We start from the raw sequence: 19,567 nt of genomic DNA on the forward strand, positions 1-19,567 counted from the left end.
GAGAAATATTATTCCATGCCGCCATGTGTAGGATTTAACATTTCGGTTGGAGTGAGTCTCAACTGTTTTTTCAACATGTTAAAAGTGCCACGTTGGATATAACATCTGCCTCGGACATGCTCTAAGTTTCATCGAGTTTTTGTTTCAGTTTTACAATTCCATGATTGAGATGTTTGCTTATAAGTATATTTTAATGTGGTCAAAAGCCAACTCTAATCCCCTATGTGCTTAAGTTATGAAATGCTCGAAACTCCATCTTTGTCGCCTACTTGGTTTGGTGTCATGTTTATTTATCAAGCAGCTCATGGTAGGAAAGATTTGAGGAGGTGCGAATAATTTTTGAAACTCTTGAGCTATTTGCTTCTTATTATGCTGGGATCCTTTATCTCTCTTCATTTGCACCATTCTCTTCTTCTTGGCATAGAAACTGCTCCACTTATCTTCTCTTTTCTCTTACACTTCCAGAAAAACCTATCCTTCTCTCATCCCTTCATAACTTCAGGACATGTGATTGGGTTGGAAGGAAACAAGAAAAAGCTTTGGGTCTGATTTGCTATTTGGTGTTACTTGCAGCTGTTTGTAAACTTCTGAGGTAGGGGTAATAAAGGATTTGTTATTATTTTGATTCTAATTCCGCAATACATTTAGTTTGACCCTATATGTGTATTATATCTACTTTTCAAGATGATTATGCTTTGTATGAAGTTTTTGAAAACTGTGGTATTGGTTTGTGTTTTATGAGACCAAGTTTAATATGGTTTTGATCAAAGAAAGTACTTCAAAGGCTTGGGAGGAAAAAAGGTTTTGGAGAAAGGAGTAATCTGAACTGTTGTGAGTTTTAAAGTGTTTTGAGAGGTTAGACGTAAGGAATGGAATAATAAGGGATTGTGTCTCCCTAGGGTGAAAGAACCCAAACCTAATCAGGGTTAGTTTGTGGTCTTCTCGGTGGCCACAATTTGAGGTGGTTGCCGTGACCGATGACTAGAGCTTATGAATACGGTGTTGGGTTATCAATAAAAGGCATTTGTTGAGTGTTGTGTATTTGAAACAAGAAGGAACTCCCATACTTTATCTCTTACACTATATTGTTAATTTTCCTATTAGTAGTACTAACGCATGATTTTGGTTTAATTCATTGAATTGTTTGAATGCATTCAAAGTGTACGTTGTGTTGGAATCTTGATTTTAATGGATCCACTTTATTATTCCTACGGAGTTTGTGAAGCTCACCCAATTTTATCATTTCAGGACAAGAGCAAAGGGATGAATTAGTTAGTATCCCCGAGCTATCTTAAGGAGCTGAGCCAGGAGACTTTGCTTTGCTCTGCTGTCTGGTTTTGCTATGATCCAGCTTTTTTTTTAACATCCTTGTTATGTTACTTGCAAAACTACTTTGTTGGGGGCGTAAATCTGAGGTGGTATGGTACTCTACTTACGATGGTTGTGTTGGGGGACTGCAAGTCCTTTTGTGTACTTGTAGCTGAGGATATATTAAGTTTGTAAATTACAGCTTACTAAGTTGTTTCTTGCTTAGTGTGATCTCTTTCTCTTTTATACTTAGTCACTTGATGTTTAGTTAATAACCAATTTAATCCACCACACATGTCATACTCCAAGTTTTGGGGTGTGACGGAAACCACCCAAGCACCCACACGAATGTAGCAAGCAAACGAAAAACAGCCATGGAAAAACACAACTCATAGCCAAACGAACAAGCAACCTAAGAAAGGAAGGAGGTGGTGCAGCAACCACCTGAGCAAAAGCTCTACACATCTTCCGAGAGGTACCCAAAAACACGTGTTTAAGATTGTCCACTGCATCCAAAGGGTGAGGGCGGATCACAAGAGAGAGATTTTGTAGAGGTTACACATAAAGAGATAAGATTGTGTAGATCTGGGCTATTGAAAATTAAAAGAGGCATTTAGCCTCAGATGCTCCAGAGAGAGTTTGTTATAAATTTGAAGTGTGAGTCATTTTGTAAGAAAACATAGAGAGTTACCTTTCTAGTGTGTAACCTGCAGGGGTGGGCATCAATCCGGCTGAACTAATGAAACCGGTCGAATCAAGCCATAATTATCGGTTTGGTTTGGTTTTGATCAAGAAAAAGTCAAACGGTTTAAAAACCAAACCAAACCGTATATAGTTTTAGTTTGGTTTGGTTTTGAGATTTTGTAAACCGGCTTAAACTAAACTGGACTATTTATGTGTATATTTATTTATTTATATTTTATTTTACATGTGTAATACTCTAATTAATTAATAACTATATATGAATATTTGAATTGAGCTATATTAGTTAGTGAAATATGAAGTTGATGACATTTTGAGCTTTAGGATGGTTTCGTACTCTAGAAAATGATTTATGTAGGAAGCAAATTGTGAATTGTTTGGTTATAATTGGGCTAACAATGTTGAAAAAAATACAAAAAGAAAAAGAATTGAGTTTAGGCCCAAACTGACTGAACCAAACTGAACCAATCCGTCTTAAATTGGTTTGATTCGGTTCGATTTCCATTAATATAACTTTTATCTAAATCAAACTAAACCAAACCGTCATATTATAATTGATTTGGCCGTAGTTTTACAGTAAAACCGATCCAATTCAGACTGTACCTGTCCCTAGTAATTTGTCACCTACACTTGAATAATAAGAACCCATTCCTCCATTTCATTATAGTACAAGATACTTGTCGTCCCTCCCCATAAAGAGCTACTTACCTACCTTGATCGACAAATTATTTATCACGCATAAGCCAACGAAACAAGGACTCCAGGATCAATCTCCATTCAATCTTAACAAGCATGATGGCCATATTAAAACAAACAGAGTCTTTAAAACCCATGCCTAGATTACGTACTCTTCTAGATAGAACTTCTTCCCTACTTCCCTACCGTTGATTTAAAAAAAGTAAATAACTTGTTGCTAAATAAGCCCCAAAATCATCAAATTAATTATTGTTCTGTTTTGGTTATTGATAATTTGATATCGTCACCGCTGAGTCAGACAATGATCATTATCTCATACGATAAGACAAATTGTTTGGTCACCAACAAGAAATAAAAGCAGCTGTCCAATGAACTTTTGCCTGTGATACAATTACCTCCTCACGTGTAATGTTATCATACGTATTCAGATAATCCTTGTACTTTTTTTGTTTTTGTTGGCATGGCATCCTGATTTTGTTCGAGAATCGAGATCATAGGCAGAAGATCATCTTATCAAGTGACACATTTGCCACTGTTCCATTATCTCTAATAAGGACAACCAGAAGGGTAAACTGGTAAATCAAAACACATGTAACAAATGGTTCGGAAGTTTGAAACCGTCCTGAATGCTATGGAAGGATAAGGGTGAGCTATTCTAATCCCATTTGGAACTAATTGGAAATTAAAATTCTGCATTTATTTTGGGAAACCAGTTATATATATATATATATACACAGACACACACTTCGTTTCTTTAGCACTGAGCCCATTTCGTTCTGTAAGTTTCTTCTCCCTCTCTGTTTTTGTAGACAATACTCTAAGCCTTTTGTTTTTGATGAAACTGTTGGATATGGTAATTAAGAACAAGTGAGTAGTCTAAGCTTTGGGTGCTTTAAAGTTTGAAGCTTTCTGCTTTGATGATCAAATATTTTAAGTTTTGGTGGAAACCCATCTTTTTATGTGCTGATTTTGATGATGGGTATCCATTATAATTGAATAAATGTTTGCCTCTGTGTTATTATGATTGTGAGTCTCCCCAAAATTTCTCATAGAATGTGTGTGAGTTTATTAATTGATGGGTGTTGATCAGTCGTCCTTCTGAGTTTTATATGGCTGAGCTCTCCACAGAGGGCTCACTAAATTTCTGTATGGGGTCTCTAGGTGAGAGAGAGAGAGAGGCTTTGTGTGAAACTGATCATGGATTTTTCCCAGAATACAATTATGATTTGTGTATTCGTAATTTATGGTAAATGATTGCAGAGGGATTTGCATGAGACAATGAAAATGAAGGCTGGGAGGATATTGTTGCTTCTTCTTTGTTTGAATGTGGTTACCTTTGGAGTGGTAAAGCATCTTCCTCTACCTACAATATTTTCTTATATATACACATATATTTCTTGTTTAAACATTTTTTCACTAGAAAATTTTTCTTGTTTTCATCCCTTTTGTCTTGAACGCAGATTGCTGGTCCGCAAACATGTCCTGCATCGGATCTTGAAAGTGGGTGTAGTGATTCTGAAGAATGGAAAGGGGAATTTTTCCCTGGAATTCCCAAAATTAAGTATGAGGTAGAAAGACTTATGAAACATTTCTCTTATCTTTATAGACCTTTTCTGTTTAGAATAATTTCCTCCTATACACATGAGATTCATATAAGTTACCCATTTTTTCAGTTAACTTGATTTTGAGGAACGATTGCATCTGAATATCTTTATGATTTTTCTTAATCAAAAAAATATCTTTATTGTTTTTGTTTGGCCAAACTTTCATTTTGTTTCTTATTAATTTAAGAAAGTTTTCATTACAAAGCTGTTTCATTTATAAATGCTGAACCTTAGTGGTTATCTTCCACCAAATATACACCATACATATTTTTCGTCTTTCAGGGCCCGTCTAGCAAGAACCCCCTATCCTTCAAATGGTATAATGCGGAAGAGGAAATTCTAGGGAAGAAAATGAAGGTTGGTTCTTCTCTCTAATAAGTTTTGAATTTATCAAGCAGTTAATGGTTTGTGACTGAATTTTTTGACAATCATAGGATTGGTTGAGGTTTAGTGTTGCATTTTGGCACACATTCCGTGGAACAGGAGGTGACCCATTTGGTGCACCTACAAAGAATTGGCCATGGGAGGATGGAACTAATTCTGTGGCTATGGCCAAAAGAAGAAGTAAGAGTATTCTCTGTTATTTAAATCTTCTGCATTTGGCATTGAGGAATATATCAACTAAAGAAATATTTATATTTGTGTACCTGAAAATGCAGTGAGAGCCAACTTTGAGTTCATAAACAAGCTTGGAGTCGATAGGTGGTGTTTCCATGACAGGGATATAGCTCCTGATGGAGAAACCTTGGAGGTGAGTCAATTTTTAAGGTTACTTTACTGCTGAAATTTATGACACTGTTTAGAATGTGAGAAAAGAAGGAATGAGATGGGAGATTACATTTTCTTTTCATAGAAAGTACAGATGACACAAAACTGGGAAGTGTTCATTTACCTTGTATGTTTGTTACAGGAATCTAACAAAAACTTGGATGAAGTGGTGACCCTTGCTAAGGAGCTTCAGGTATCAGGAACTGATTATATGAGTCAATTCACATAAATTATAAAGGCAATCCTTTTTCGTGCAAATTGGAGTTCTGTTACAAAGGCTTGAAGACATGACAGAAATACTTAAATCTTTGACCGCAATTTAGCTAGGGCTCATAGGTTGTTTGATGTTCCTTTTCTAGTCACTTTACTTTGTAAATGGATTACGACCAAAAAAAAAAAACAAAACAAAACAAAAAACTTTGCAAATGGAATCGATTGTACTTTACCTCCAAAACCCCGTGGTAGTCAAAATTTTCTATACTTAATTGCTAACCAGGTGAAGTGAAAAATGTAAAATGTCTTGAGTATTCACAAAAACCAGCATTCTTATTTTAGCATTTTCATTGTTTTCAACACCTTTGTCTATTCTATAGATGCCAACTTGTTTGTGTACATATGTTTCAAGTATAAGAAGTCATCTCCTTAAATGTGACTGTAGGGAAGCAAAATTCGACCTTTGTGGGGCACAGCTCAGCTGTTTCTGCATCCTCGCTACATGCATGGTGGTGCTACAAGGTAATCTTTGTATTAAATATTTAATATACTCTGTTCTTGGACACATTGCATGGACTAATACACTCAACATGTTTTACAGCCCTGAAGTAGGTGTATATGCATATGCTGCTGCTCAAGTTAAGAAAGCCATTGAGGTGGGTGTTGGTGTGTGTAATAACAATTAATAAAGTTAATTGTTTGCATGTTTGTAAATTTGTAATGTTGTTATTTCTTTGAAATGTCTGTGATGTGTTACATATCCTGCAGGTCACACATTATTTAGGGGGCGAAAATTATGTCTTCTGGGGTGGCCGTGAGGGTTACCAGAGTCTCTTGAATACTGACATGGGACGAGAGCTTGATCATCTGGTGTGTTTTATTTGCAGATATTTTAAACTATAAGCTTCCTTTCATTTATACATTCAACATCTGTCTCTTTTAATTTAATGTAATTTTTTTTGCTTGATAAGAATTCAACTTTTCTCGAGTAAACCATCTTTTGGCAACTGTAGTGCAAACCTACCAAGGGATCTGCTTTATTTATGTTACTGTATTACTGTGATCTATTCATTGTTTTCATAATGATGCCTTCCTCGTTACTTAGTATGAGCTGTGGTTTGTATTTACAGGCACGGTTTCTTGAAGCTGCAGTTGCCTACAAGAAGAAAATTGGATTCAATGGTATACTTGTGCTAAATTTATACCAATGCATTATACCAGATAGTTTTATAACTGACTTTAGTTTTTCACATTTACTGAGAATAGTATGAATGATTTCTCAACACTCCTTTTGAATTTTTATTTGTTTAATTATTATTTTTTTCATGAATTGCTTTGCTTAGGAGAGCTTATATTTTTCTTTCCCTTCGGTGCCATTCAGGGACACTGTTGATTGAACCCAAGCCTCAAGAACCTACCAAACACCAGTATGCTGCTTGCTCGATTACTTAGTAATTTAATATGGTTTACACTCATGTGTTTGTTTACCTATGAGTTGATTATGTTAGGTATGATTGGGATGCTGCAACATCTGCAAATTTCCTTCGAAAATATGGCCTAATAGGTGAATTTTTCACATACCCTCTATATTCATGAGTCACTTAACTTTGTTACTTTTAGTTTTTGTTTCAGCTCTAAAGTTGGCTGTATGAATGAGATGAATTGTGGAATTTCATATGGTACAACAGGTGTTTTGTATTTGGTTTTTGTACGCCTGCGGACATGCCATTTTGCACCTTACTCCATTATTTGAATTATTTATGTAAAAGTTTTGCTTAACAGTGTAGTATCCTTCCTTAAATTGGAACTGGAAGTGCAAAGCCATTGAAAGGTATTTTTCCGAAGTAATCCTCAACCTTGTCATCCCTTTTCCTCTTGTAGGAGAATTTAAACTTAACATTGAGTGCAATCATGCCACGCTATCTGGTCACAGGTACATCACAGCTTGTGTCTTACCTCATCTGAAGCAAATATTTACTTCATGTTTTTCCCTAGAGTTTTGTGAGCACATGAGAAAATTTGAAATACTTTGTGTTCTTTGCAGCTGTCACCATGAGCTTGAAACTGCAAGACTCAATGGTTTATTAGGAAATATTGATGCAAACACTGGAGATCCTCAGACTGGTATAGCATACTTGTATTTTTTTTTTTTTGAATTTATTGGTACTGAACCAATCTAATAATGAAATTTATAATATGGTCATTTTGTCATTGTCACAGGATGGGATACAGATCAATTTCTCACAGATATTGCAGAGGCAACTCTGGTTATGCTCACTGTAGTAAAGAATGTATGTCAGAGATGAATATTTTTCGCTTTAATGTTTTAAGTTTTAAAAACTTGTCGTTGGTTGGGCATGCAATTTCATGAGCTGAATCTGTGTGTGTTCCTTCTTTTTCCCCCTTATCACAGGGAGGAATTGCACCAGGAGGATTCAACTTCGATGCAAAATTGTCAGTTTCTGTCTTTACATTTGATTTGTCTTTGCATATTGTGATATCTGTTATGCTGGTACCTAAGTCCCCTCTTATTTTGTTTTGCTTTTTTACCTCTTTAGACGGAGAGAAAGCACAGACGTTGAGGATTTGTTCATTGCTCATATTAGTGGAATGGATACCCTGGCGCGTGGGCTCCGAAATGTTGTGAAGCTCATTGAGGTAGTGTGTGCATCCCTGTGTGTGTGCAGACTCTCCATTATGTACTTCTCAACGAATCTTATGATTTGTTTCTACTTTCTAATCATGGTATTATATCTCTTCTTTTGTGAATTACAACGTTAAGGATGGTTCTCTGGATGAGCTTGTTCGCAAGCGGTATGAGAGTTTCGATACAGAAATTGGCGCACATATAGAGGTAACAATTTTCAAACACTTCGTCTCATTTTTTGGTTTTAAATTGCCTAGATGGCTAATTCACGGTAATGCACCTTGAACAGGCTGGTAAGGGTGATTTTGAGTATCTTGAGAAGAAGGCCATAGAATGGGGTGAACCCAGAGTTCCTTCTGCGAAGCAGGTAATTTGAAATATACATTTTGTTTAAAACAATTCCTGCGATCAAAGAAATACAAAACTTTCGTTTACATATTCCAGTGATTGTTTATTTTTGCCCGAGATACAATGTAACAATAAAGTTCTGGAATCTGTTTCAGGAACTTGCGGAGATGCTTTTCCAGTCGGTTTTGTAGACATGCAGTGCAGCATAGGATAACAAAAATAATATATATTGTAATCATTACCAATGAAGGACACACTTTATTTCTGAAAAGCATACAAGTAACCAGTTGATTCAGATCCTTGTAACCGTCTAGAACTTGCGTATTGCTTGCATAGGATGATATAAAATACTCATGTCCATGGTAGCGTTGACATTGAGCTTTTAAGCTGTGATTTGGTCATTTGCTGTTGAAGTTCCCCTTTTCTATTTCAAGAAATATTTAGTGCATGAAATGGAGCATGGTTTGGCTTGTATTCTCTCTGGACCAATATGTGCTGTTCTATGATCTTAGCATATGCTTAAACCCTCTTAAAGAAAATCTTGGTGGATTTCAGAACATGTTACTTAAAATCAGTTAAGTCATGACTTGGGGAAAATCAGTAAAGTCATGACTCGGGGATGTTGTGATTAGGAATAAAGGAATAGTATGAGATCAACTATTATTCCAAATCAATTTAACTCTTGGTTTTTCAGATATTTGATTTTGTATAATTTGGAAATCACAAAAAAAAATTATTCTCTATTAGTAAATGCAAGTGAAGTTATGAATGGAATTAAATTTATGTCATGTTTACTTATTAGGAATGGGGAAGATATAAATCGGGGAACTTAGATTGGGGAATCAAGAAATTGGAATTGAATGAACCTACTCTAGGAAGTCAGAAATTAGAATATTCTCATTCCGTGTAAGTAAACATTATTAACAAAACACAATTAACCGTGGAAGTTCTAAGCTTAGGGAATTTAACATAAAACAAATAATTATTCTCTATGTAACCCAATGAGCTGCAATTCATGCCGTAGAAAAAGAACAGACTAATGCAGGATGGGCCCCTTCTTGTATATGGGTAAAGCGAACACATCTTTGCTTCTCCACCGCTCAGTTGTATTATCCACTTCACTCAAAACTCTTTATAAGAACCCCAAAAAGACAAAAAAAGACGAAAAAAAAATGTCCAGCACCAGAAGAAGCAGAGAGAGAACGATGAAGCAGCTCAATCTGGCACTACAAATATGCTTAACGACCTCTCTGATACTACAGCTAGTCACTTGCTCAAACTTAACCCCAACGCCCAACCCATGGCCAGACCAATTCCATGCACTTTTGTTTATGAACTTGAGCACAACAAAGCTGCAGCTCAGTGACCTCTGGTATGACTGGCCTAAGGGCCGAAATGTCAACATATTTCAGAAGCAGCTGGGTGAGGTTTTGTACGACGTAGAGTGGAACAACGGCACGTCGTTTTACTACACCCTAGGGCAAAATGGAGCATGTGAGGTTATGGAGTTTGAAGTTGGCATTCCTAGGCCTGATTTTCTTCTTGATGGGGCACACTATCTTGGGACTGTAGTCACAGATGGGTTTCTTTGCAATGTGTGGGAGAAGGCGGATTTTATTTGGTATTATGAGGATGTTTACACTAGGAGGCCAGTTCGCTGGGATTTCTATGATGGTACGTATGTGATTCATCTTAATTACTTGCAATGTTTATTTACATTTTCCCTTCATTTCCGGGAAATGCTATAAACACGTATGTTGCTAGATTGACAGTCTTATGAGATAACATTACACATCTGACAAGAGAATACTACCTTATTTGTATTTGTTTAGTTTTTTAGATGTATACAGAGAGACTCTGAACACGTATGTTGCTATATTGACCGTATGAAAACATAACATTGCACATATCTAGCAAGAGAACATTATTCTTATATGAATTTGTTTTTATTTTATTTTTAATGTAATACAGAGACTAAAAATTTGATAACATATTGCAGGAATATCTAGTCAGGTGATGACATTTGAGGTTGGTGCAGTTTTGCCAGATTCAGTGACTCAAGCACCTGCATACTGCTTCAACCAAGAGAAAGATGCATAAGCTTTAGAAAGTAAATTGTCAACCAAGAGAAAGATGCATATATGCTTCCCCTTGTAGAAAACCTTTTGTGAGTTGTGACCCATAGAGTCGATGGAGTGGATTATTGATCTCTGTTGTTAGCCAGTATTATTAGCTTAATATCAAATACACAGACTAATTGAGCAACTAGGAGGAGCAGAAAAATTATGTCGAAATAATTAATCTTTGTTCCGAACAAATAAGTTTATCAAACTCAACAAGGCAGTTCTGCTGTTTGTGTCCCATGTAAAATTAGTTTTATCAAGGGTAGGTACTTGGTAGTTGGTAGGGGTGGACATGGTTTGGTTCGGTAGTTTTCACTTTACACTAGAATCAGAAGCGATCCTATTCAACAAATATGGTTCAGTCCGGTTTAAACCAATTTTGGTGTGGTTTTTTATTTTTCCGATTTTGGACCGGATTTTTTAAATATTTTTTAAATTTTAATTTACAAATTACAACTAAAATTTTATTTTTTGGGCTTGAAAATTCACAAATAACTCAATTTCATGCAAAGATAGATGATTAGGCCTAAAAAAGAGAGGTACTTTGAAGTTGGGCTTAGGAAAATATTAGTTATGGGATTAGAAATTTAGCATTAGACTTTAAAAAAAATTAAAAAATATACACCTGGTTCGGTTTGCTTTTGTAAGGTGTGAAACCATCACTGTAATTGATTTGAATCGATCTGGTCCATTTCGGTGCCGATTTGTTGACTTTTTAATCAACACGATTTTTTTTCTTCTAGGTTTTTTGGTCTGGTACGGCTCAATGTTCTGGTTTTCCAGTCTCAATGCCCACCCTTAGTAGGATATGGATCTTCTGCTATGATTTCTTCTGTCATGATCGCTTAACTTTCGTCTTCCACATGACATCTCATTAAAATTTAATCTAAGAGATTTAAACTAGACACATCATCCTTAAAATAAAAACCCAATTTACTCATGATTAAATATGATTTTTTTTTAATAAAAAAAAAAACCGTTAACTTGTGGAAGGAAAGTTTCGCACCTTACAAAACCCTAAATTTTGATGAGATGGTATGTGGAGAACGAAAGTTAAAGAGATCATGACAGAGAAAATCAGAACAAAGGATATGGATCCCCTAGTAATAGGGCTGGGCATATTCATCGAGAAACTAGTAAAATCTGTCTGGTTTTTAAATAATTATTTTAAAATTCGTTCTCAAACCAAACCAAACCAAATAATTCGATCTTGTTCTCGATTTGAATATTGTCAAATTGCGGGTTCGTTCTGCCACTTGGAAATAGTCAAATATTTCAAAAACTAGTACGCCATGGGGAGTCAAAATTATGACATATAGCTGCACATTAAGCCAACTTACCACTATGGTAATCATATCTTTGTACAATGAGGGTTTTATTTTTATTTTTTGGACTAACGATATTTTACTCCATCAAGGTTTAGGTGTCGTATCGAAATGGGACTTCAGGTTTCAATTTCATCAATTTGATACCTAATGTTTCAAAATCTGACCAATTCACACTTCCCCTTAGATTGACCGTATGGTCAAACATTAAATGCTACTGTGGCAACTGCGAGACCCACCACAGATCCTAACATGCTAGTCCAACTAGTCCACGTGAAGGGCATTTCCAAAAAGAAAAAGAAACAATAAAAATATTTTTAAAATAGTATTTTTAAAACCAAAAAAAAAAAAAAAAAAACATTCCTAGCCCTAGCTGACAGGACCCGATCCAAATTCCGCTTTGGAATCCGAGCCAGACCCTGTGCGTGTCCGACACCTGACGAATATCGGGCACAAGTGACCTATTTGCCCTTCTATACAAAATATGATAAAATAACAAGGTTGGCTTCTACCGAAAAACCGGCAGAGTTTCCCTTGTAAATGGCTCAATACCAAAATATTTTCACCTGCCAAACAAGTATATATCTGTACAACCAACTGCCAGCATATGTATATATACATTACAACAGTTCAAGTCTCAGTCTAGGGCAAAACATCAGAGCGACTACTAAGAGTTGACAAAGGAATCAATCCTTTTACAAACAAAAATCCTACATCAAAACAAAGGCGCGGAAGATGGGAAACAACCCGGTGGTGGATTCCTGTGCACATCTACTGCCTGGTGGCGCAAAACAACAAAAAGGGTGAGTGGACCCAAAAACAAGGTTTAGAAAATAGCATATGAACATACTAACCCCACTGTAAAAACAGTTATACAAACTAGCTTATTTTCTTTATTTCTGAAATCAATGCACGTATATAATTATACATGTATATAAACCAATCATATTCATGGTCAACATTACTTTTGAAAACAGTTTAAAACTATCACCTAGGTGTACCCTTTATTTCCGTCAATTCCTTATATCCGTCAATTCGTTGCATCACCATGGGTGACACATACTCGCAGGTCTCAGTGACACGAAGTCAATCCGAGCCGCAACTCGCAGGATTCAGGGGACCGTAGTCCATTTTTATCTGCATTACTCGCTCCACACGAGTTCGAGTGCCAAGGAACTCGTGGGGCAACTGTCAAGCATGCTGACGAAACCGAAGGCAACAAATATAATCCGTAGGCAACTGATTTACCGAAGGCAATAGTTGTCTATCTGGGTACAATACAAGGTGGTTTAGGAAAATATAAAGTTTCTAAAGAAAATCTGTTGAATAATTAACTTTCTGTAACCTTTAAAGTTCTGCTGCCATTTATCTGATAATTAACGAGAATATCTTTTCCTATATTCTTTAAAGGAGATTTCACTCGGCAGTATGCAACATAAAATATTTAACATAATAAAACAGATTATAACTGAAACTAAATTGCTTAAATTCATTTCTTAAAACAAAGAGTCCACTCACTGATAGTCCGAGCTCGCTGGACTTCTTGAAGGTCCCTCCTGCGGGTCAGTTGGTGCCCGGGTGCCTGATTCAATGACCATAATATTCTATTAATACAATATAATGTTAAATTAAAAATCCTGACCCCCGGCTCCTAAAAGTACGTGCGTCAATTTAAAGTTATCCCTATGCCCATAAAAGCTTTCCTTCCACATGGGATAGTTTAGCAGTACCTTGGGACTCAAAAAGCGCTAAAGTCCAAAAAGTCAATCCGGGACCCCACGGGTCTATGACCTTACAATATGATCCAAAAGCCGCTAGAAGGTCCAATATATCTAGGACACATGTCCCGAGGGTATTGGTGTCGATCAGACGGTCGGATTGATCACGATCGTGTAATCGCATAATTTCTAAACCCTAGCCCTAGGGTTCGCGATTTTGGAGTATCCGGGACTCCGATTCACGATCTGTCGAATCCTACACGATTCTGGAATTATCTAGAGTAACATATCTGAAATTGATTATGATCCAACGGCTCAACAATATTGAACCTGGAAATCGCACAATATGAAAAATCCGTTCGAGGCTCAAACGGTATCCAAATTGAGATCCGTGAATTCCTACGCTCTCGTGACAACCTAAGGATCGAATCAAAATACAGTGCCACTGCACTACCCTCGTCCACGCTCCGCCGTACTCGCTGGCAGCATTGGGTGTCCAAAGCGATTACGCATCTTCGAAAAATCTCAAAACCATGGCTCCAAACTCTTACCCTGGGTATAACACCATATTTGAAACCACTTTTGTTCTTGGACCTATCCCAAAAACTGACCGGAAGTAGCCGAACACGGAGGCCGAAAACCAGCCGAATTTCCAATTCGAAAATCCATTATCTACTATGAGAACCGATTAATTCCTACCTAACAAGCAGCTAGAACAGCTCGAGAGGTTCAAAATTCATACCTGGCTCGTCCGATTTGGTTGAGAAATGAGGGAGAACGACGGCAGTGAAATTCCGGTCACACTCGCTCGATTTTCTGCAGTTTCCAGCGGCTGGACTGGCTGGCGGCGACGGAAACCGGGTGGGACGAGGAGAGGAGGAGATGACGGTTCGAACAAGACTGGTCTCGTGGCCAGTGGTGATCTGTGGCGGCGACGACGTCACAAAAACGAATCGGAGTCGGAGGAGGTCGCACGACGAGAGAGAGAGAGAGAGAGAGAGAGGATTTTTTAAAAAATCTGATTTTTCTAATTACCATTTTGCCCCTCGTGATAATTTAACTGTATTTTCTTCGTTAAAACTCCGATTCGAGCCCACTTCGTGTCTATGAACTCATTTCGTCGTGCTCTACGCAACGGTGTATGTGGAATTGTCAAATTCCTTTTCGGTCAAAAAGTCAACTTTTAGTTAATAAATTATTCCAAGGGCAAACTTGTCTTTCCTTATAATAAATTACTAATTAAATATGAATTTTAGGTTTGGGTCATTACACTAGCAACCCTCTCTCCCCCTCTCTCAACCACTTTTTGTAAACCCTCCACAAATCCCCCTCCCCAAAAACCTACCCCAGGCCTAAAATTCACCTAATGAGGGATCAATGAGCATCCTTCGCCAGCCTCCAAGCCTTTGATCCAGGACTTCAACCTTACACTCAATGTCGGGAATTGATGCCTCCTCGTAGGATCTAACAGTGCCTGGAAAACCACGATCTTGAAGATCTTGGGAGGCAAGCACATACGATATTCTACTTTAAATTAATCTAAAATATATGGAGGTGGATTCGAAATCGAGTGTAAAGTGGGGATCACATTTGCTCTAGCCAACTTGGCTAAGCCCATGTCGGCTACATTTAGGGTATTTAAAGGCGTTTTAGTGGAATTTGAATACATTATAAAAATTGATAAGCCCATGTCTGCTACTTCGTGTGCCTCCTCTCTCTTTTCTCTTCTTTGTCTCCCTCTCTCTTTTCTCTTTCTCTTCTATTCCATGCTCTCTTTTCATTGTCACTCTTTCTCTACCGTCCCCGCTTCATATTCTCTTCATTTCTTCTCCTTTCACGAGTATCTCCTTAAATCTCACCGCCTCGTCACCTAGTTCTCCCCTAGAAACTGGATTGATTCGAAACTAAACGTTTATTCGATACACCAACGCCATCAGTTTTATGGTGCTCAGTTTGGGCTCAAAACCCGAACCAATCCAAACCTAGCTTAGCCCTACTTGGTAGCACATCTATGACAATGGAGATGTAGTTGGTTTTGGTGTGAGCATTGAAAGATAGGAAAGCTATTAGGCTCATGCATGGACGTTGCCATGAACTTTTGTTAGTGAGGGTGACTTTGAAATAAGGTTTGACAAAAAGTAATGTGAAGAAGACCATATTTTTCTACTGCTGATCACCTATCTACCAATTTAAACAAGGTCAGCTCTATAAGGGGTTTGTAGCTCAAGTGGTTTACAATATTGGATCATGAGCCTCTATATTAGCAACTATGCATTTACCCGCATTTCGCAAGATCTGAACCATTCTAATAATCTAATGACTCAAGATATAACACATCAATTTTTAACTTTTGGCACCTATCTATTTAATTAACTCAAAATAATTATTAAATAAAATAAAACAAAAAATAAATAAAGAAATAAAATTAAAAACCTAGCGTCATCCTACATACGCTTGAGAGAGAGAGAGAGAGAGAGAGAGAGAGAGAGAGAAAGGGAAAATAGGAGAGAAGGTTGGCTGTGCCTGTGAGGAGGAAAATGGGTTGCTGTGAGTGGGGTAGGGTGGGGCGGGGCATGTCATGGGTGGCTGCGAATAGGTTTATAGTTTTTTATTTTTTATTTATTTTAATTTATTTAGACTTAATGATGTTAAGTTGGAATTAATTATATAGATGGGTGTCAAAATTTAAAAATTGATGTGTCATATTTTGAATCATTAGATTATTATAATGGTTCAAATCGAGCGAAATGCGGGTAAATGCACAGTGCCTAAATGTAGAAGCTCGGGATCCAATAATATTTACCATGTAATCAAACTCTTAGGGTCGATTATTCCTTTCTTAATATGGCTTGTACAAAAAAAATTGAAAAAAAAGAAGGCCAAGCCTGACGGGAGTTTGAAGAAGGAATCACCTAGTAACCATGTCCTAGAAGGCCCCACAAAAGTCTCTTAGATTTTCAAATATAGGCCTACCAAATAGAGGTGTCAAACGGACTGGGCCAGCCCGAGCACGATATGATTAAGTAAGGCCCAACACCGCACGTGCCGTATCTTTGGACGAACTAGGACAAGGAAATTTGGCCAAATGGGACATGCCAGCCTGTTTAAAGCCCATTTATTAAATTATATTTGTTTTAGAGAAAATAATACTTAATATTATTATATTTATATCTTAAACTCAAGTCTATTTCTTTTCTCTAATAATTTTCTCCAACAAATAATAAATCTTGTTAGTATATACATAATTTTAAAAAAGATTGAAATGATGTAAAAAAAAATTACAAAAAAAAGGCAATACGTACGTGAAATTTGGTGTGGGCTCATATCGGCCTGTTTAGTGGCCCAACACGAGCCCAGGCTGGTCCCATATGGACTAAGACCAAGTTTGATGATTTTCATAAATGGACTGCCCTAGCACGGCTTGTTTGACACATCTATTATCAAACAGATTTCTTTGAATTTTTGACTCAAATTCTGTTTTAAGTTTAAAAAGTTGGATTCAAATAGAATACCAACATGCTCAGCTTGTGTGGGTGTTTGTACCCAATTTTGGTAAACGGGCTAAAAATGGTCTCAAGGTTTAAAAAAGAATTTTTAAAGATAAAAGCAGGCCCACCAGTATTTGTCTTTTCTAAAGGTCATCATTTCCCCAATTGAGCCTCTCATAATATTCAAAAGGCCCAAGTCATGGGAGTCAGACCTTTATCTCGCGCTACAATTTAAAGGATTGGTAAGCGTGTTTTCTGAACCCCACGTGGGAGGCCGAAGGGGATTATCCCATTTAATGACGACTTGACCTCCTTATCCTCCAGTAAGAAAACAAGTCGTACTGAAGCCCCCAAACCAGGAAAGATAGAAATTGCTAGCCAGATTTTCAAGTACAAAGAAGTCAAATCAAGAGAGTTCCCTGAAGGAACTCAACGGTTCTTGCCAGGATTCCTCCATCATTCCCTCTACGAACTGGTTAAGATCAGCAAACTAGCAGCTGACCTTGAACCACAAACCAAAGGTCTTGTCGTAGTTCCTGTCATTACAAGTTCCTCCATCTCTATAAATAATGAAGGTCTACTTCATAAGAAGGGGACTCTCTCTCTCCAAAACTAGATGCAACGTCTCAAAACAATAATTGAAAAACTCCCAAGACATCAATCTGCCTACTTTTTCTTTAGATAGCCAGTCGACAACTCCTGCGCTTATCTGTCGTAGCTATGCCATATCCATGGTATGATTTTTCTTTTAAGACGTTTTCTTGTTTCAATTCCTGTAATCGTTTGAGTTGGATTGAGAAATCTCCAGTACCTTTTCCTTTACTCTGTAATTCGGATTTGAGGATAATTGGTGGATTAATTAAAGAATCTTTTGTTACTTAGTTTAAGGTTCAAAGTAAACATAAGTTGCAGAAGAATCTGTATAGATAAAATTCACTTGATTATCTAAAGAACGAATCATGGATCATTTTAACACATAAAATTGGATTCCCGCCCTTTTTACCCTTGAAACAACCCAGGGAGATTTGTATGCGGGCCCGAAAGGGGATAGGGACCTGAAAGGAATAACAAAGTTAAGTTGGGGTCGAAACTGCACTAGTGGGTCCGAACTAACTGTTGATTTAGTTGAAAACGAGAAAATATTGAAGCAGGTTAATAAAACCCAAGTAGGGTTTTTCGTTGACCACGAACTTAGTCTTACTCTGTTGCCTGTTCAAGTGCTGCTCACACTTGTCAAGGTGATATTCATGGAGGAAAGAATATTGAAGTCATCTTAATTGAGGCATCTAAAAGAATCTTTCTAGGCCAGTACCCTACCTCCCTCTTCCCCCCCCCCCCCCCCGCCGGGGAGCACAATGGCTTGGTGGGAAGTCCAGAAATAAGTCGCAAACTCCATCAACATCAATCATTCATATCCACACCAGATCTATTGAGCTGGTTATATCCTTAATAGTGGCACGCCTACGCAACAAAAGGGATCAGTACTAAGAAGAAGTTGATAGATAGGGCCTTGATCTGGCCCATCCGCTCTTGGCAAGCTGATTCAACTTTCAATTTTATTCAAAAATTGAAGAAGTCCCTTTTGCAGGCCAAGATACACCATCCGAACGGGGCATTGGTGTTGATCTAATAATCCTTCTTCGTTCCTCAGAGCAAAGTCGATCCTTGTGGTTGGCAAAAAAGAACGAAGGACGGAAAAAAAGACCAACATAATTTTGGCACGCCCGATGGGACTTTTCTCCATGTATGGTGAGAAGGACCAGAAAGAAAATATACATGGCTGATTCCACTTAGGCCAGCTACGAAAAAAAACAAAGAAATAGCATAATCCGATTCAATAGAATCATCTTCGGAAGTTCCTTTCAAACGACTCGAAAAAGTTATAAGAGAAGGGTTCCAAGCTATGACCAACTCCATGAATCACCTATCTCAAAGCGTCGTGCAGAATGTTGAGAAAGGACATTTAAACGCAACCCTACAAGGGAACAAGACGAGGGCATATTTGGGCCACCTCTTCGAGCGAGCCATGTAGGCAGAACAAGAAGAGCGAATGGTCCAAAAAGAATGAGAGACACCGCTGAATGCCAAAACACCATTGATAACAAAACGGTATTCCACAGGACAAACGAGTGGTCATGCCCATTCATCATCTCCGGAAACGGCAATCAGAGAATCACTCAGATCATCTCTTCAGGTAGATCAACCACTGGGATTCGAGATAACTTTAATGGAGCCACAAATGCCAAAGGCGATCAGCCCTCCTAAGGAGATTGCCAGTCAACACCTCACCCCATTTGGAACTCCATCCAAATACCAGGCCCCAAAAACTGGTGAAGCTGCTCTATCCCCAGAGCCAGTCCGAAGAAACATGCACGCCGACAGGTGGTGAGAACCAACAGGGTTTAATGTGCATATTGCCCATAACAATGGCAATAACGAAGGAAACAGACGGAGAAGACGAAATAATGCAAGGATACCCGAGCAAATCCAGGAATTCGATGATGAAAAAGAGGTAGGGCAGGCTCCTCCAGCTGGTGTCGAACCTGCACCCGGGATTCACCCAGAAATGGATATTCGCAATGAAATGGAAGTATTAAGGCAACTCGTTTATAATGGTAAGGCTGGTA

The 19,567-nt window shown here is 37.7% G+C and overlaps 2 protein-coding genes and 1 long non-coding RNA gene across 4 annotated transcripts; all 3 read left to right on the plus strand.

Annotated features, from left to right (window-relative positions):
- LOC109946682 lies at positions 340-1,533 on the plus strand. Its single transcript, XR_002269769.1, has 2 exons — positions 340-592; positions 1,249-1,533. It is a non-coding gene; the product is annotated as an uncharacterized LOC109946682 (long non-coding RNA).
- LOC18788154 (xylose isomerase) lies at positions 3,333-8,760 on the plus strand. 2 transcript variants are annotated; one of them, XM_020554307.1, is made up of 21 exons: positions 3,333-3,351; positions 3,967-4,050; positions 4,167-4,274; positions 4,593-4,667; positions 4,745-4,874; positions 4,970-5,061; positions 5,221-5,271; positions 5,737-5,813; positions 5,893-5,947; positions 6,060-6,161; positions 6,422-6,473; positions 6,673-6,718; positions 6,800-6,855; positions 7,173-7,224; positions 7,336-7,415; positions 7,512-7,582; positions 7,705-7,745; positions 7,850-7,949; positions 8,074-8,145; positions 8,228-8,305; positions 8,442-8,760. In XM_020554307.1, the coding sequence occupies exons 2-21, from the start codon at positions 3,985-3,987 to the stop codon at positions 8,475-8,477; spliced, it is 1,440 nt and encodes a 479-aa protein (XP_020409896.1). In that variant the 5' UTR covers positions 3,333-3,351; positions 3,967-3,984; the 3' UTR covers positions 8,478-8,760. The 2 variants fall into 2 exon arrangements, with proteins under 2 accessions (XP_020409896.1, XP_007222807.1); XM_007222745.2 differs by lacking the exon at positions 3,333-3,351 and adding an exon at positions 3,363-3,484.
- Positions 9,176-10,650, plus strand: LOC18789283 (uncharacterized protein At4g14100). The gene is made up of 2 exons (XM_007223637.2): positions 9,176-9,960; positions 10,286-10,650. The coding sequence occupies exons 1-2, from the start codon at positions 9,333-9,335 to the stop codon at positions 10,384-10,386; spliced, it is 729 nt and encodes a 242-aa protein (XP_007223699.2). The 5' UTR covers positions 9,176-9,332; the 3' UTR covers positions 10,387-10,650.

Source organism: Prunus persica, chromosome G1, assembly GCF_000346465.2.
Source record: "Prunus persica cultivar Lovell chromosome G1, Prunus_persica_NCBIv2, whole genome shotgun sequence".
Lineage (NCBI taxonomy): Eukaryota > Viridiplantae > Streptophyta > Magnoliopsida > Rosales > Rosaceae > Prunus > Prunus persica.

Excerpts from the sequence above, each read along its gene's own strand:
- LOC18789283 (XM_007223637.2), top strand. The coding sequence starts at position 9,333 with ATGGGCCCCTTCTTGTATATGGGTAAAGCGAACACATCTTTGCTTCTC. Across the intron at positions 9,961-10,285 it reads TCGCTGGGATTTCTATGATG|GAATATCTAGTCAGGTGATG; the intron begins GTACGTATGTGA and ends AACATATTGCAG.
- LOC18788154 (XM_020554307.1), top strand. The coding sequence starts at position 3,985 with ATGAAAATGAAGGCTGGGAGGATATTGTTGCTTCTTCTTTGTTTGAAT. Across the intron at positions 5,062-5,220 it reads CTGATGGAGAAACCTTGGAG|GAATCTAACAAAAACTTGGA; the intron begins GTGAGTCAATTT and ends TGTTTGTTACAG. Across the intron at positions 5,814-5,892 it reads ATGCATGGTGGTGCTACAAG|CCCTGAAGTAGGTGTATATG; the intron begins GTAATCTTTGTA and ends CATGTTTTACAG.